Raw genomic sequence first — 19,115 nt, forward strand, 5'->3', positions numbered from 1 at the left:
TTAAATCTGAAATATTCAGATTCACCTTTCAGTGTGGCTTTCTTCAGGACCTTCATGGCATAGAGCTGACCAGCATCTGGTCCTGTGATCTTCTTCACCAGGAACACCTGCACACACACACACACACACACACACACACACACACACACACACACACACACACACACACACACACACACACACACACACACACACACACACACACACACACACACACACACACACACACACACACACACACACACAGAGGGGAGAGAGAGGTCTTGTATGCAAAATGTGCTTGAATCGACTCCATTTAGGAATCAACACACACACACACACACACACACACACACACACACACACACACACACACACACACACACACACACACACACACACACCTTCCCGAAGGAGCCCTGACCCAGGACTTTGCGGAGCTCGAACTGCCCCGGATCGCCCTTCTCCGACCCCTCCTTCACATGGTTGGTGATGTTGATCTCTCTGAAGTGAACGTCGTCCTGAAACACAAAAACATTTGAATTAACTTTATTAACCCAGTGAGTCGTGGACGATGGCTGCTTATACTGATCCAGGATTCTCTGGAGGTTTCTTCCTGTTAAAAGGGAGTTTTCCTCTCCACTGTCGCTGCATGCTTGCTTAGCAGTAAAATGTTTTTGTTTATTTTAGTTTTTATGAATTCAGAGGGAAGTCTGGGCCTCTCGGCTTAGGCTGCTGCCCCCGTGACCCGACTCCGGAAAAGTGTCTGAAAATGGACGGATGAATTCATCCCACTGATCTCTGATCAGATTTACAGGTTCTTCTGTTTTTTATTATTTACTTCTTTAACTTCCGTATCTCCTCATTTCCTTCATCTTTCCATCCTCCTCCTATCTTCTCTCATTTCCCACCAGTTCTCCATCGTTTTTCCTTCTCTACTCATTCTCTCTCTTTCCTAACTTCCTGCTGTACTCATCTTCCTCCTTAGCGCTTTACTTTCATCCTTCTCTTGTTTTGTCTTTTCTTTTCTTTCTTTCCTCCGTTCATTCATTCATTAACCTCAACTTTCCTTTCTTCTTTTCTTTCATTCCTTGTTTTTATCTCAGAGAAAAACAAATTTAAATTAAATCTCAGAAATTTTTGTTAAAATGAGAAAAAAAACCTTAATTTGCTAAGTTCTTCTAAGTGATGCGTTTCCTGTTTCCTCTAATGAAAGAAAATAAACGTCTGAGGTAGAACTGGTTCAAATAAACAAATCAATGAAGTCTTAGATTGATCTCAGGGCGCCGTCACGTTTACCTTCTACTGACAGGAAATAAACATGTTTTCTCTTAATTTTCAGCAAATGTTTGACTTTTATTTTGAAAGGTTTTCTGAAAACAGGAAACGAGCAATTGCAAGTGGATTGTTTCAAATCAGAACTCGGAGTCACAACAAGCTGATCAGGATTCCCCAGCGTCCATCACACACACACACACACACACACACACACACACACACACACACACACACACACACACACACACACACACACACACACACACACACACACACACACACACACACACACACACACACACACACACACACAGTTGTCATGGAGCCTGAATCCCGCTGCAGCACCAAACCCAGACTAAAGCAGCTCCTAAAGCCTTTCACCTCATTTGCTTTAGTTCACTGATGATAAACAAACAAACAAACAAACAAGTAAACAATCCCACATTCCATCTCCTCAGTCTGGATTCCCATCATCCTCTCTGCCATAATTAACTCCTCCTCCTACCTGCACATCCCAGGTGGATGACCTGTTTGCTGCCAGGTGCCCCAGTGAATTCTGGGTCCTGTAGTCCCTGCGGAGGCTCTGTGGCGCTAACATGATCCTGAGCGTCGACTGTGAGGCGACGGGAAGAAGAAGCTCTCTGCCTGAGACAGACGTCTCCTCCTCCTCCTCCCTCTCTCTCCTCCCATCTAATTTTGAATCGTTCTCACCTCTCGTTCTGGTTCTCTCTGACTCCTCGTTAAAATTCCCTCGCTCCGATTCTCCTCACAGAGGAAGGTTATGGGTGTGTGTGTGTGTGTGTGTGTGTGTGTGTGGTCCTGTTGCTGGGCTCTAACCCTAGCTTTCTGATTCCCAGCTTCCAAACCCTTCTAACATCCTTCATGGTGGTTCTGGACCCAAACATCTCCAGACCTTCTGAGGAACTCTGTTTTATCACCTCTTCTGACTCATCAGGAAGGTTGAAGTCTGACCTATAGGATCAGCAGGAGCTGCACGAGAGGAGGACAGCAGACGTGTCCCACCGGGACCAAACGTTAGAGACCAGTTAGAGATGAAGAAGAGAAAAGGAGCAGATGTCCACTCTGAATTTAACCCTTTAGACATCTGACCTGTCTGGTTTCTGGCTGCAAACTTTGTGCTGCAATTTAGCCACAAAGTGTTTTAACAGCATCTGGGATTGTTCACGGTTTAGTCTCCAGCTCATCCCAAACTCATCCCATCTCCTCCACCTTCTGCCTCAGAAACTAAACTCAAAGAAGTCCTGAAGCTTTGCTAATGTGTGGAGACGTTCTGGAAACTCCCTGGTGAAGGTTGTCACCGGTCAGATACTGGGTCAGGAACCACAGAAAACACAACACCAGCTGTTATAGACACAAGTCTGGCTCATCCCTTGAGTTATGCAACCTCATCTGTCAGATTATTTGAAAATGTTCAGGAGGAAAACTTATATTGGGCAAAAAGCAGTCCGGAAAACTCCGGATTCAGATGAACAGATTTCAGGAACGTCTGAGTTCTGGGAAGGAAACTAGAAAGGACCGCCGACCAGATCCGAGTTCTGGAATTCGATGAAACAGGATTTAGTGAACAACAAGTAATTACCTTTCTGCACAGTAAGAATATAACTATCCAAAAAGAAGCTATTTCTATCGATCCGTCACACACTGCCTAAGAAACCAGAGAAAACAAAGCCAGCTGCTACTATAAAACTCATCAGCAGAAAACTAAGGAACAGTGTACCGGCGCAAGCTAAGAGGCACCAATGTACATACAAATGAAAACTTAACCAAAAAACATGGGATAATAGCTAGAGAGGCACGGATCTTAAAAAAGCAGAAAAAATCTGTAGCAACATGGACAAGAAGTGGGAATGTATGGATCAAAGAACAAGAAGGGTCACAAGCGAAGATAATACAAGATCTGGAAAAATTCAATAATCATTGAAAGTGGGAAGAGAGTTGTAAAACAGAGTAAAATCACTAGTCTAGTGAACTAAACCCAATTCTTGCTTTGCAAAGTTTGGTCCAGGAACGCTCCACTGGAACCTCTGCAGCCCCAACAGCATTCTGGCTGGCCAATCACAGCTCTCTAGAGGGGTTTCAAACACACAAAGAGCTGTGATTGGTCCATAATGGTGGGCCAATCATGGTGCTCTATCTGCTTAGTGAACAAATCACAGAGCTTTATCCGCTTTGTGGGCCAATCAGGGCCCTCTATATGCCTGGTGGGTGGGATGATGAAACAGGGTGACGACGTTTACATGCAGCCAATATCCGGGTTATGATCGGGTTCAGGTCGGTATTCGGGTTTCTGAGTTGATCAGAATAACCCGTTTACCAGCATAAATAGAGAGTTACCTCTAACTTGCATAACCCGATGTAAATGCGGACGTTGGGGTAGCGTCAGGACGTGTGGACTACGTCAAGACGCAATATGCTGTCTCTGTACTTTCGGCCGTCAACAAAAGACATGATGTTCATACTTTTCACCGGACCGATGAAGACAGAGGTTTCCTCTTCACTCCAAAAGTGTGGTGCTGTGCCGCGACTCGCCATGTTGCTCCCAACTTGTTGTTTACTTCCGGAGTTCTGGCGCGTACAAGACGTCTCGCTACTCAAAAGACCAAGACTCCTTGCGAACAGAGCATGTGCAGAACACACGCTTTGATGGGGATATCCCGGTATGCGTTTACACGACCAAACATTCGGGTTGGAAAAGGGTTACCCCAGGTGTAGTAACCGGGTTTTTAAAAACCCGGTTATGAGCATATCCGGGTTTCTGGCGGTGTTTACATGGCCGTGCGGAACCGGGTTATTGTGAATATTCGGGTTTTAAAAGGGTTACTGGCTGCATGTAAACGCACTCGGTGAAACAAGAGTATGTCACATTCATCGTCCAGTAGCATGCAGAGATCATCTGAAAGACAACGGTAGAACCCGCCCCACAACCGAGATCCGTCACTGGAGCGTTGCCAGACTACACAATACATTTATTTAGTCTGGCTTGCCAGGCTTTAAATCACCTACAGAGGCATGAAAATGAAATTCAGGTAAATAAAGGGAAAATATGGATGTTACATGTACAAATGAGGACCTCGAATACAAAATATATGACCCTGAAAAGTATCTAGAAAATAATATGCACATGCATATGAATAAGGAATGTGAATACTACAGCGATCAAGTACTAAATGAGAGGATCCCTCTCAATCACTCACTTTAACTGGAGACGTTTCTATTGTAATTATTACAAAATTTTGGATTGTTTTAACACAAAACAAAAGAAGATTTCAAATTATTGCAATTACAGAAACATGGCTAAAAGAAGGTAATAATGAAGAAGTACAAACAGAGGGCTAGGAGATGTGTTTACTAAATGGGAGAAATAAAAGAGGCGGTGGTGTAGCACTATATATTTGTAATAACTATAAATAACTTTGCTTTTCAAACATGTCAACAGCCATCAATGATGTAATGGAAATAATTACTATAGAAATCATTTCTGAGAAGACAAAAAACAATAATAATATAATATATAACAAATATAATATAATGAGTTGTACATACAGAGCACCAGGATCCTGTGTAGACTCATTCACAAATACGATTACTGAGATGTTGAGTGGACTCTGCAACAAGGATGGATTTCTCTGTAGAGACTTTAATATTGATCTGGAAAATGTAAATAACTCAAAGACTGCAAACGACTTTATAAATTCATTGTATGTACGGGGTCTGTTTCCACTGATAACCAAAGCAACAAGAATAAATGCACACAGGTCAACTACAATAGATAATACATGTACTAACGTTGCAAGGGAAATAGAGAGAAGTGGAATAGTAATGACAGACATCAGTGATCACCTGCCAACTTTTACAGTCTATACAAATAATCGGATTAAGTTTCAACACAAAACTCAAAGACTAATAAGAGAAAGGTCACAAAACGCTATCGATGCGCTAAAAAGAGACTTGGAACAACAAAACTGGGAAACAGTTTATGTGAAAGACGTAAACATGGCTTACAACTCCTTCTTAAGAATATCGTGTAACCAATTTAATAAAAACTGTAAAACCAAAATTCCAACAAAACGACGAGGGATGAATAATCCATGGATGACTAAAGGGCTGTAAGACAAAACCACCGGCCGGGACCGTGGTGCACCTGGAAGCAGCCCGACGGCTGACAGAACCAGAGGCTGAGGGGTTTCTGAATGTTGACACTTGACATCATGGCTTTGTGTGTGTGTGTGTGTGTGTGTGTGTGTGTGTGTGTGTGTGTGTGTGTGTGTGTGTGTGTGTGTGTGTGTGTGTGTGTGTGTGTGTGTGTGTGTGTGTGTGTGTGTGTGTGTGTGTGAGAGAGAGAGAGAGAGAGAGAGAGAGAGAGTCAGAACACAGATGGAGGATTAGAACAGAAGAGACATGATGCTCATATCTCACCTCTAAATCACAGGATAAAAGGCTAGAACCCTGCACCTGTGCTTCACCGGCACACACACACACACACACACACACACACACACACACACACATGTTTAACTTGTTATTATTTCCTCTCTGAGACCCACACACTCATATGCTGACAGTTGAGTTCATTTCTGATTCTAATCTGGGGGATTATCGCTCTGCTCTGACACAAGCCAATATGTGAGACTGGTTTTAGACTGGGAACAAATATGGAAACCATCGTCTCACCAAAATAAGTCCCAGTAGGAACAAACATCTGGCCTTTAGCCACAACAGTTGTTGTTGTATCATCAGCCTTTTGAATTCTGAGGTCAAATGAGTTGCTGAAACTTTAACAGAAATGTTAGCGCTGCTGCCAGTGACTCATAGGGGTCACCATGGCAACCAACACAGGCTCGTGAGTGGAGCTGAGAGGACACCATCAGTCTTACAACAGTGAGAGACACAGCTGGTGAAAGAAGACTCACACATCAATGTTTGCCTGCATAATGACATCAGAGTGACATCATCCGCTGGCAGGGTGTTACACCCCCGCTTGTGGGACCACAGCCCAGAGAGGAGGTCTGGACCAACTTAAACTGGGATCAAAGAGGCCAGAACACTAGTGCAGTCATGGGAAGTCCAGCTTCCTGTGACCCATTTAGATTCTGGATGGTTCCATCTGAGCTATGGGGGGCGGGGCTACAACCCACTGATGTCTACAGTTTGTTTGTTGGGTTTTGGCTCTCTGCCAACTCTTTTCTGAGCCCAAATTAACAGATTCTCTTCCATTCTTAATGAAAACCCACCCAGATTATAATCCACGGTAATCTGGTCTCATTGACAGGTTTTCAGAGCTGCTGTTGATTATGGGATGTAATTAAAGAGGCTATGAGAGGAAAGTGAATCAGTTTGATGTCATTACAGCAGCAGACGTGCAATTAAATTAGCTTAATCTGTGTTGAGGCAGAAGAACCGACACCAGCCAGGATTGGTTTCCTCTTCCAGAGAAACACAGAGATGGAAAAAAACCATCTGGTTTCTGCTTCACACCACCGACCCAGAGCCCAAACATCCCATAAACCACTCACACAGGTTAGTAACAGGCAGCCAGACTGGTTTTAATCCCTGAAACTGGTTTGGGTCATCAGGTCTTGGACTTTAGCTGACTTTCCACCCATTTTCTTCTTCAGTCCATAACGCTCCAGGTTTCTGTGACCAGCTGATTAAAACCAGGTTTAATCTGACACAGCCGAAGAGAACCGAGGAGAACCTGCAGCAGAAACCTGGAGAAACTTCTAGCAGCTGAGGAACCATCGAGGCTCAGTTCTACTTACAGCCGGGCTGAGGGAAACGTTTCCACAAAGCTCTACCACTCTCCTCACTTTCTCAGGTCTGCCTGGTTCTTTAAAGAACCGGGTTGGTCTGCAGCTGTTGGACCCGGCGCTGAGCAGAACCTGCTTGAGAGACTTCAGCTGACTCCTCAGAGCTCTGATGAGGCCGTAGACGGCTCGCTCGCACCTCGCCCTGGCCTCGGCCGCGCTGACAGTCATCATGAACGGGACGCAGCAGCTCGGTCAGCTGGACTGAGATGCACAAACCAAAGACAGTCACGCTGATGGGGGGGGGGGGGGGGGGGGGAATTCCCCATCCTCTAGTTTCACCCCCTCGCCACGGACATGCAGCTGTGACCTTGGACTCAGAGTTTCCCCGTGCTGTTTCCCCGTGCTCCACCCTAACAGAAACACGGTCTGAGATCCTCCTGAACTCCCATCAGTCAGCCCGGAGTAGGAAAGTCTGTTTTATGTATAAATCCCTCTTATTCACTCATTCATTCACTCATTCACTCAGGTACATGCAGCTGTTCTAAACAGGAGCTGAAGCCAAACCCAAACACATTTGTGATAGAAACTAATTAAAGTTTAATTCTCTCAGTCAGGAAGTTGCTCCTAAATCGATTCCCTCAATAAAATAACAACAAACCTTCTAGATGCTCAAAAGACACAAAACATTTCTGTTTGACACAAACTTTAATCACTTAATCAACAAATTCCATCTTTATTCCTGAATAATTATTACTTATTTAATGTCATGGCATGTACTAGCACGAGTTAGCATGTCATGGCATTTACTAGCACGTGTTAGCATGTGATGGCATTTACTAGCACGCGTTAGCATGTGATGGCATGTACTAGCACGTGTTAGCATGTGATGGCATGTACTAGCAAGCGTTAGCATGTGATGGCATTTACTAGCACGTGTTAGCATGTGATGGCATGTACTAGCAAGCGTTAGCATGTGATGGCATGTACTAGCACGTGCTAGCATGTGATGGCATTTACTAGCACGTGTTAGCACGTCATGGCATTTACTAGCAAGCAGTAGCATGTCATAGCATGTACTAGCACGTGTTAGCATGTCATGGCATGTACTAGCACGTGTTAGCATGTGATGGCATGTACCAGCACGTGTTAGCATGTGATGGCATGTACTAGCACGTGTTAGCATGTCATGGCATGTACTAGCACGTGTTAGCATGTGATGGCATTTACTAGCACGTGTTAGCATGTGATGGCATGTACCAGCACGTGTTAGCATGTGATGGCATGTACTAGCAAGTGCTAGCATGTGATGGCATTTACTAGCAAGCATTATCATGTGATGGCATGTACCAGCACGTGTTAGCATGTGATGGCATGTACTAGCAAGCGTTAGCATGTGATGGCATGTACTAGCACGTGCTAGCATGTGATGGCATTTACTAGCAAGCATTATCATGTGATGGCATGTACCAGCACGTTAGCATGTGATGGCATGTACTAGCAAGTGTTAGCATGTGTTGGCATGTACCAGCACGTGTTAGCATGTGCTAGCTTTTGTTAGCATGCGATTGCATGTGTTAGCTTTTGTTAGCATGTACAAGCATACCTAGGGAGTCTTTCAGCAACATTTGAGTGAAAAAGCATTAAATCCCAATAAAAAAGCGTTTGCTGGTCTGCCACAAATAAAGACTTTTCTAAACAACTAAAATTGTGATTTCCTCAGTTATCTTCTTCTAACTTTAAAAAAACACTTTCATGAAAACATCACACAATAAACACCTCTAATAAACCTTTTTTCCGACTCTAAATTGTAGAATAGACACAGATTTGTTTAATATTTCTAAAAGAGGAACTTAAAATGAGCCGTATTTAACTAAACGCGAGCTCTGCAGCAGGTTTGCTGAGGAAAGCTGTTGTTGCTAACTAATTAAATTAAAATGTTACACAAAACCCAACAGAGCAATAAAATATTCTGATTTAATCTTTTAACGTTTGCTGTTTAAATTCAATTAAGAATAAATTGGGAAAATAAACATTTGAATAAATTAAACGGAAGATTCTTTATAAAAAGGCCCAATAAGACTTCTAACCATCTTCCTCCCATCATGACGCTGATTTTCGTTTCTAGAATCTGAAACGAAATCCAACAATAAACACGCTGACGCCTCAGATCAAACATCCCATAACTCCCAGCTGATCCACTAAAACTAGCTGACACCCCCCTCCTGCCACAGACACAATGTACACAATGCTGCTGGGGAGGTGGTGTCACGTTTCCTGGATTACCTCCACCTGTCAGCCTCCATCACAAACCAGTTCCTCCCAGACATACAATCAGAGCTCAGTTATGTGGGCTTTTAAAAAATAATTTCATTCTATAATTTTATTTAGATTAAGTAAACATCTCAAGCTTCAGAAATAAAAACAGATCTCTCAGCCCAAATGTGATACTGGCCCTTTAAATCCTAGGTGGAAATGAATTATAGTTCATATTTCAGCAGAATGGGTGAAAAGTGTTTGTTATATACTTAAAGAATCACTAAAAAATAAAAATAAAACTCGTGTTTGGAGAAGCCCTGCCTCCCCACTGGCCCCGCCTCCCCAGTAGCAACACTCTGACATGACCCCTAGGGGTGCTAATGAGTCATGGGAGCGTTTTTTCGCGCCACGCCTTTCGGAGGTTTTACACCATCATGGTTTTATTTTGAAAGGAGGAGCCAGGATGCATTTTAATTCATAAATAAACAAGTTCAGCTAAAATTAGTCGCCGTTAGGATGATGAATCAGTTTTATGTTGCTGCTAATAAAGAAGTCCACGTTCGTCCGGTTCAGACCGGTTCTCTGACCTGGTTTTGTTACTGATACACGCGTAAACGATTACACATGATCATAAATGAGCCTCAATAATAAACACTAATCTGACATTTTATTGTTTTGTCATTTTGTTTTTCAGATTTCTTTAGCTAATAAAAATATTTGTATCATCATATTTAACATATTTCATCTCCTTCCTGCTTCTAAACAGTGAAAATTCACTTTTCCTGATAAAGAAGTAATTAGCTTAATTTGAACTTCATTCCATTTTACAAACATAAAGAAAAGTTTATTCATAACGAAGAAAAATGAGAAATAGTGCTAACAGGGAGCTTTCGTTAGTCTACGTGTGATGGAGGAAGTGACACCACATTAATGCCCCTCATTCCCTCTGCTAATATAAAAGTAGATGCTAGAGGGACCCGAGTAATAAACACAGCCATTGTGTTGTTGTTGTTGTTGTTTATCCTCAGAGGTTGTGTTTGTCTGCAGATCGCTGAGATATCCTGTTGATTAAAAGCTTTTCCACTGTTGCTCACAGCTTGACTCACAGTCGGTCAAAGCTTCAACTTAACACCTCAAATGTCAATGTGTGTGTGTGTGTGTGTGTGTGTGTGTGTGCGTGTAGCTCTCCATGGCAGCAGCAGGATCACAAAGTGAGTGAGCAGGATTCCATTCCAAACAATCTGCTCTAAACCCGTTACGCAATCATATTAACAGGCCGGATGGACAGAGAGCTCTCTCTCTCTCTCTCTCTCTCTCTCTCTCTCTCTCTCTCTCTCTCTCTCTCTCTCTCTCTCTCTCTCTCTCTCTCTCTCTCTCTCTCTCTCTCTCTCTCTCTCTCTCTCTCTCTCTCTCTCTCTCTCTCTCTCTCTCTCTCTCTCTCTCTCTCTCTCTCTCTCTCTCTCTCTCTCTCTCTCTCTCTCTCTCTCTCTCTCTCTCTCTCTCTCTCTCTCTCTCTCTCTCTCTCTGTGTGTGTGGAAAGTTAAATCTTAGATAATTTGCTGAAAAACCCAAATTTCCTCCACAGGAAATCAGAATATTTCTGAACTAAAGTTTTTGAAGTTTTTTTAATTTCACCACAGAAGAAGAGAGAAAAGAGCGCCGCCTACAGGATGACGCCACAGCATTAAACCACAAAACCTCACCTGCTGCATTTAAATACAGTTTTAATGATGTTGGCTTCATCAGAACGTGATCTTCAGCTCTCGCTGGAGCAGATCGCAGCCGAGTGGGAAGCAGCTGGGATGAGAAGCAGCTCCTCTAAATCTGAGACCATGGTCTTCAGTAGGAAAAGGGTAGAATGCCTTCTCCGGGTCAGGATGAGGTCCTGCCCCAAGTGGAGGAGTTTTTTGGGCCATTCCCATCTGTACCGGGTCGGCCCGGGCCGGGTAGCCCCAGTCGGCCCCAGCCTGGCCCGGTTGATTCCACACATCCTTGCCTTAAGCCCATGTGGGCTGATTCTACCCACCAATCAGAGGCTTGCTCTAATGGAAGGTGTGAATTTGCTGTCAGCAGTGGGTGTGTTGGCCCTGGTCGGCCTGAAGCAGACCCCCTCGAGAAGAGGGCTGAGAATGAGCCTTGGTTGGCCCGGAAAAATACCAGGCCACCCAGATATGTAAACAACCTACGCTACCCGGCCCGGGCCGACCCGGTACAGATGGGAATGGCCCATAAGTATCTCGGGGTCTTGTTCACGAGTGAGGGAAAGCTGGAGCGTGAGATCGATAGGCGGATTGGTGCTGCATCTGCAGTGATGCGGGCGTTGTACCGGTCTGTCGTGGTGAAGAGAGAGCTGAGTCAGAAGGCGAAGCTCTCGATTTACCGGTGGATCTACGTTCCTACCCTCACCTATGCTCACGAGCTGTGGGTAGTGACCGAAAGAACGAGATCACGGATACAAGCGGCCGAAATGAGTTTTCTCTGCAGGGTGGCCGGGCTCTCCCTTAGAGATAGGGTGAGAAGCTCGGTCATCTGGGAGTAGGGCTGCTCAATTAATCGAATTTTAATCACGATTACGATCTGAGTTTTGAACGATTATAAAAAACAAAACAAGCCGATTATTTGCTCCTCCCGCTTGCGCTGCCCTGAGTTGCAAATGAAGCGCTCCTCCACAGTGTTGCCAACTTAGCGACTTTGACGCTATTTCTAACAGCTTTTCAGACCCCCTTCTTGACTTTTTAATCCTAAAAGTACCTAGCGAACACCTCAGAAACATCTCTGGTAACCCTTAGCTACTTTCTGGATAACTATCGTCGACGTTTCCTGCAGGTTAGCTAAACACTCCGCCTGCACTCCGGACCGTTCTTCAGGACATTATAGGAAAGGGAATGATGTAGTGATGTGTCGGTCGCTAAAGACAGCTCTCGGAGCCGGCTCCTTGTTGGATTAACCAGAGTGAGTGACACACACACCGTACCTGCGGACTCCTGAGCCGCTAAAAACAGCTAAATGTGCGCGTGCGGCGCGCTAAACACACATGCAGCTTGCCCCTGATTGCTGTGAGACCGGGTTGGGTGGTGGGGGGTGCAGCTGTGGTTGGGACAATTATTACATTAACTGATGGACTTGTAAATAAATAGTTTGTAAATAAGGTAGAAATAAGTTCTTCACGCTGATAAATAATAACTAATCTCTCTGAGGACACGGTGCTAGTGCACTCTCCTACAGCACCTTGACACAACTCAATAAATGTTATGCAACATTTTGTGAACATCAATTTATTTGCATTTATTTGTTATAAATGCCACTGTATAATTCTTGCTGTCAGTATTTGCAAGATATTGGTATTTGGTTCTGTACTGGTTAGACTTAAATGAGTTAAACCAAGGTCTACAGCCCTTGGGTCATAAACTATGAGCTATAAGTATATTGGTCTTTTATACAGGGAATCAGGAGTTCTTTTAGTGATCATCTTGTTTCTTATTTTTGTCCTGATTGTGCCCTGAGCAATTTTATGACTGAATAAAAACAAATAAAATCAACATAAATTGAAAAATCGTCCTAAATAATCGTGATCTCAATTTCAGTCACCATAATCGTGATTATTATTTTTGCCATAATCGAGCAGCCCTATCTGGGAGGGGCTCGGAGTAGACCTGCTGCTCCTCCACATCGAGAGGGGCCAGCTGAGGTGGCTCGGGCATCTGGTCAGGATGCCTCCTTGACACGTCCAACCAGGAGGAGACCTAAAGGAAGACCCAGGACACGGTGGAGGGACTACGTCTCTCACCTGGCCAGGGAACGCCTTGGAATTCCCCCGGAAGAGCTGGCCCAAGTGGCTGGGAGAGGGAAGTCTGGGACTCTCGACTTAGGCTACTGCCCCCATGACCCGACTCCGGATAAGCGGATGAAAATGGATGGAACTTTGTTTTTGTCCCAAATGTATAAAATACAAAAATGAAATATTTATTTGGTTTCATGTCGTGAATATTAAACATTTAATCTGCAGCTCCTGTTTGAGATTAACAAACATTAAAGCTCTAAAATCTAAACTTCTTAAACAAATGAAAATATTAACTATAAAGCAAAATTTTTAAAACTCCACTAAATATAATAAGAACATAAATAATTTTATACCTTTAAAAGTGATTAAAAAACTGTGATTTCACATTTTAAATAAATATCTGAAGATCTGCTCTGTTCTGCTAAACGTGTAAATTTATATTTATTATAATAAAATCTGAAACATAGATTATTTAATCATCTAAAGAAAATCTTCAGGAAAAGTAATTTAAAGCTTTTTGACTCCGTTTATTTCCTATTTAGCTGCTGAGGAAATTAAAGCTAGAAATAAATGAATTTGAATGAAACGCGTTGAGATGAATCCTGGAGCTGCAGGCGAGTGACGGAGTGAATCTAATCTAGGCTGAGATGTGCAGATTATTACCCACACCTACGGATTTATCAGACTCTAGGCTTTTAGGCTCTAACCTGAGACTCGACTGAATGAAGGCAGACAAAAGAGGAAGATGGAGACGTGGGCGGAGCTTATCTGCTGCAGAGGCAGAACTAACAAGAGCATTAAGAATGGATGAGGAGGAGAGAGAGGACATCATCATTTATTCACGAGCTGGAGGAAAAAGATCCCGAATCAGAGCTCCGAGTGAGCCCGGCCTCAGATTCTAACACCAAAAACCTGACAGACAGAACTCAGGGCAGAGAGAAGCCCAGCCGAGGGTCATCAGACACCACTGTCCACCTGACTGAGACGTCCAATCAGAGCTCATATTAAGATTCCGTGTGAGATGATGGAAAACAGTTAAATGAATGAAGCCCTAATCCAGATAAAACTAACTAAACCCTGACAAACATCTTCATAAACAACAGGATTTAGGCGAACCAGGTGAGAAAGCCACGCCCCCTTTGAATCCAGGAACCAAGCTGGACCTGGAGGGGCGTGGCCAGGTGAGGAGTCCGCTGTAGTCGCAATAACCTGATGATTCAGGAGGTTCCTGGATCTCTAGAGGTTCTGACACCCATCAGGAGGTGGATGGCCCAGATGGACATGAGGAGACATGAAGGGGAAGAGAAACGCCATCACCATGGCAACCACCGCGAGAAACTGTCTGAAAACACACAGTTTTGCACCCCGTTATCCAGAGCTCCTCCAGCCTCTGCTCCTCTAATAAATACAAGCTGATCAGCTGACTCACATCAGCAGAGATGCATCATGGGAGAACTCCGACCCAGCGCTGCAGACCAAACTAGCGAGCGCCGAACTGCAGGAGGACTCTAAATGATGCAGGTACCAGCAGGACAAATGGGTTACATCAACCCTAACAGCTGGCATGAGCAGAATGAATCATTTAAGCTAACAGGTGTGGAACATCTCGCATGGCCTGTAGGAAGTAGAGGATCTAGACCATGAAACTTACTTCACGGCAGAAACAAGCAGCAGGAACGAGTCTGGACGTGAAACCCGAGGAGCCGGTTCTGAACCATCCTTCTTACACAACAAGCTGCTTTCATAACAGCTGGAATGTTTTCTCAAACACAACAAAACCTGGGAGCTGACAGAAAAATACATTTCATGTTAACAACGGCGAAGAGCCATTTTACACATTTGTGTCTGAAGCTGAAGCTAGCTCGCGTTAATGAAGCTTTCTCCACAGGAAGAGCCCAGAGTGGGACCCGGTTATGATGAAGGAGCTTTTTCTGCTCAGTCAATCAGAAACTGTCATCATCAGCATCATCCCATCACCTCTGAGGCAGCATCAGCATCCAGAACCAGAACCTGAACTCTGTCGACTCGACTCAGACAGGAAGTCAGTGGACATGACTCTCAGGGACACGTTTCAGCTGATTTTGGGACAGACAGACATCCGGTTCTGGAAAGATCGCAAAGAAAAAGGTGGAAAAGGTTTGTTCCTGCCTTGGAGATCAATCACCTCTCCGCCTTTGTTCTCCAGAAATAAAACAGTCAGGAAGTTAAACAATGATAAAAATCCCTGAAAAGCCCAAATTCCTCACAACAGACTAAAATTAGTCCTTTTGTTTGTGTTTGGGAAGTCCACGCCACGGCGGGGGCGGGGTTAAAGGGTGGACAATCAGAAACACGTTCTACTGGGATATGCAGAAGGTTCTAGATCAGCACAGAAATACACCCGAGGATGAATCAGAAACATGGAGGTTAGAGCTCAAACGCACCGCTTTTGATGGCAACAGCACCGCTTACAACCGCAAAGCTCTCCAGAGAGCAGTGCGGTGTGCAGAAAGGATTATTGGAGGTGAGCTGCCCTCCCTCCAGGACATCTACAGGAAGCGGTGCCTGAGGAAAGCGGGGAGGATCATCAAGGACTCAAGTCACCCCAGCCATAAACTGTTCAGACTACTTCCATCAGGAAGGAGGTTCTGCAGCATCCGGTCCAGAACCAGCAGACTGACAGACAGCTTTTTCCATCAGGCCATCAGACTGCTGAACACGGCGCAGACACCTCACCCTCACTACTGAAACTCCAACATTACACGCTCCATACTGTACATTAATGCCACTGCTCTGCACATACCAACCTCTGATTGTATATTTTATATCTCTTATCTTATTGTTTACTTTATTCATTTGTATACTTAGATTAGCCATTTTTATATTTTACTTGTTTTTACGTTACTGTATTTTTACAACGCTGTTGCTGTGAAGCTCGCACACAAGAATTTCACTCGCATGTCCTGTACCAGTGTACCTGCACATGTGACGTGACAATAAAAGTGATTTGATTTGATTTTACAGAGGCTGCAGGCTCTGATTCTCACCAGCAGGGGAAGAGATGAGCTGTTAGTAGAGAATAAACTTACTGATCAAAACTATGAAACCACATTTAAAACACTAATGTTACACAAGTGTGTTCAGTTCAGGGGCGTCCAAGCTGCATTTCAGGTTCTACGTTCTAAGGTTTAAATGTTCGTCCTGCTCTAAACCTCAGAAAACGTGAATAAAAATGTGTCTGCATCAACATCCTGCTGGAGGACCAAAACCGGCCACAATCGGCCCACGGGCCACAGCTTGAACACCCCCCCTGATGCATGAAACTAATATTTCTGTGATATTCAGACATTAGGTAATTAAACCTATGACTGGCAGCACTGCTATAAAAGCACATAAAAGGTACTACGGAAGCCCGGCGGTCCAAAAACAAAATCGTGGGAATAAAAATGTGTTTTGAGGATCATCAACGATTGGACCAAAGAAACACGCATAACTTTTAGTCGACGCAACAGAGAACATGAAAGTATATAAGTCATACCCAGCCAGTGCCTGTTGCCCTCGTTCTGCCAGCTGCTGAAACAAGACATTTCAAAATTTGAACACTAATTTCATTAATTCCGCATTTCAACTATGACATCATCCATTCACCATAAAAACAGCAAACCTACGCATCCAGTGAAGCTTTTAGCTTCGACTCACAGAAAAAACTCAATAAGAAACAGGAACATCCAAAATCTAAAGTTTAGATGGATTTATCATTAAGTTCCTGAGGCAGATGAACTCTAAAACCCCAGAATCCTGTGTCAGAACCATCAGAACCAGGCTGACTGGTACCAGCACGTCTACCTGCTTCGGTCTGCCCCTGGCGTGAAATAAAAGCGTCTTCATCTCGCTCTTCTCCTGTCGCTGCTGCTCTCTGACTAACTCAAAGTCCGTCCAGCTGTTCGCCGGGCCGATTACAGCACGTCCTGTCATTGTTTCCACGGCAACAACATCTGCACAGGAAGGCACCCATCTGCCCTGCGGCCGTGCACGCCCAGAAAGTCCCAAAACCCCAGCAAACGTTACAGAAAACTCAAAGCCAAGGTTAATGTGTTTATTAAAGCCTGAGGAGCAGTGGTGAGATTTCCCACAGGACAGTGAATGCATCGTCAGTTCAAGAACCTTTCTAATGTTTTACAAAAGAAAAACAGATTAAAAGATAAGAAGCAAACAGAAAAAGTGAAATGACCAAAAATGAGGAATTAGGGATGATTTGTGTTCCTGCAGCTGACAGGAAAAGCAGGAAGTGACATGAAATTCTTCAGGAGAGGGAGGAGGAGGAGGAAGGATGGACAGTTTAGAGCCGGAGTGTTAAATTCCTCAGTTGGTTTAAATAAAACCCAAAAAGGAAACTTCCATTCAGGAATGTTCTCGAACCTGGAAAAGGTTCGTTGGTGAAAAGTTAGAAGATGATTTTAGTTTATTCCTTCAAACCTCGTTTTTCAACAAGAAGATAAAAGAATTCTCCTCAGATTCAACCGCTCATGTTTGTAGAGTCGTTTGGAACGAGGAAGGTTTCAAACCGGCTCAAAGATCCTCGGTGAGACTCAGGGTGCCATCATGAGGACGCCATCATCAGGGCGCCATCATGAGGGCGCCATCATCAGGGCGCCATCATGAGGACGCCATCATCAGGGCGCCATCATGAGGGCGCCATCATCAGGGCGCCATCATGAGGACGCCATCATCAGGGCGCCATCATGAGGGCGCCATCATCAGGGCGCCATCATGAGGACGCCATCATCAGGGCGCCATCATGAGGGCGCCATCATCAGGGCGCCATCATGAGGACGCCATCATCAGGGCGCCATCATGAGGGCGCCATCATCAGGGCGCCATCATGAGGGCGCCATCATCAGGGCGCCATCATGAGGGCGCCATCATCAGGGCGCAGTCCTCAGGGCACGAGAATTCAGAACTAAATCATCACTTCTTTTTCTTCCTGTAACTTTATTTTCCAAGTGTGCAGAAGCAAAACGCTTCAGTGTGATTGAAAAATTATCATTTCTCACACTTCTGTCTCAGAAACCAGACAAAACTGGTTTGTTTTAAATTTACTTCACCAACCTGCTCCTCCTTGAACCGTCACCCTATCGTGGTGGAGGAGTTTGAGTGCCCTAATGATCCTAGGAGCTATGTTGTCTGGGGCACTTTGTGCCCCTGGTAGGGTCTCCCATGACAAATTGGTCTTAGGTGAAGGGTGAGACAAAGAACGGTTCAGAGGATCTTTCATGGATATAAATTCAAAGAGTCGGAGTACCCGGCCCGGAGGGTTACCGGAGTCCCACTCTGGAGCCAGGCATGGGGTTGGGGCCCGTGGGCGAACGCCTGGTGGCCGGGCTTTCGCCCATGGGGCCCGGCCGGGCCCAGCCCGAACCGGATACATGGGCTCATCCAACTGTGGACCCACCACCCGCAGGAGGAACATGAAGGGTCCGGTGCAATGTGGATCGGGTGGCAGACTGAGGCGGGAGCCTTGGCGGTCCGATCCCCGGACAAGGAAACTGGTTTTTGGGACATGGAACGTCACCTCGCTGGCGGGGAAGGAGCAGGAGCTTGTGGCAGGGGTTGAGCGGTACAGGCTAGATATAGTCAGTCTCACCACGACACATAGCATTGGCTCTGGAACCGAAGTCCTTGAGAGGGGTTGGACACTCGCCTTTGCTGGAGTTGCTCCGGGTGAGAGGCGGAGGGCTGGGGTTGGCTTTTTGTTAGCCCCAAGACTCTCTGCCTGTGTGTTGGGGTTTACCCCGGGGGACGAGAGGGTAGCTTACCTGCGCCTTCGGGTCAGGGAACAGGTCCTGACTGTTGTTTGTGCTTATGGGCCAAATATCAGTTCAGAGTACCCACCCTTTTTGGAGTCCCTGGGACGAGTGCTAGACAGTGCTCCATCAGGGGACTCCATTGTCCTGCTGGGGGACTTCAATGCTCACGTGGGCAATGAAAACTTGACCTGGAGGGGTGTTATTGGGAGGAACGGCCCGCCTGATCTGAACTTGAGGTTCTGGCAAACTGTCCGGCGCCTCAGGAGA

The 19,115-nt window shown here is 45.0% G+C and overlaps 1 protein-coding gene across 9 annotated transcripts in view; it reads right to left on the minus strand.

Annotated features, from left to right (window-relative positions):
- The window catches only part of rps6ka3b (ribosomal protein S6 kinase, polypeptide 3b), a 47,482-nt gene that overhangs the window by 15,651 nt on the left and 12,716 nt on the right, over positions 1-19,115 (minus strand). For 3 of the 9 annotated variants that reach the window (XM_070553479.1, XM_054750992.2, XM_070553478.1), the window contains exons 3-4: positions 384-500; positions 26-107 (exon numbers count right to left, since the gene is read on the minus strand). In XM_070553479.1, the coding sequence (XP_070409580.1) occupies positions 26-107; positions 384-500 (199 nt within the window). Of the gene's footprint in view, positions 1-25; positions 108-383; positions 501-1,762; positions 2,018-7,037; positions 7,328-16,887; positions 17,245-19,115 lie in introns of those variants that run through there. The other 6 variants (XM_054750989.2, XM_070553477.1, XM_070553476.1 and 3 more) reach the window with 5 other exon arrangements.

The sequence above is a fragment of the Nothobranchius furzeri genome, chromosome 7 (assembly GCF_043380555.1).
Source record: "Nothobranchius furzeri strain GRZ-AD chromosome 7, NfurGRZ-RIMD1, whole genome shotgun sequence".
NCBI lineage: Eukaryota > Metazoa > Chordata > Actinopteri > Cyprinodontiformes > Nothobranchiidae > Nothobranchius > Nothobranchius furzeri.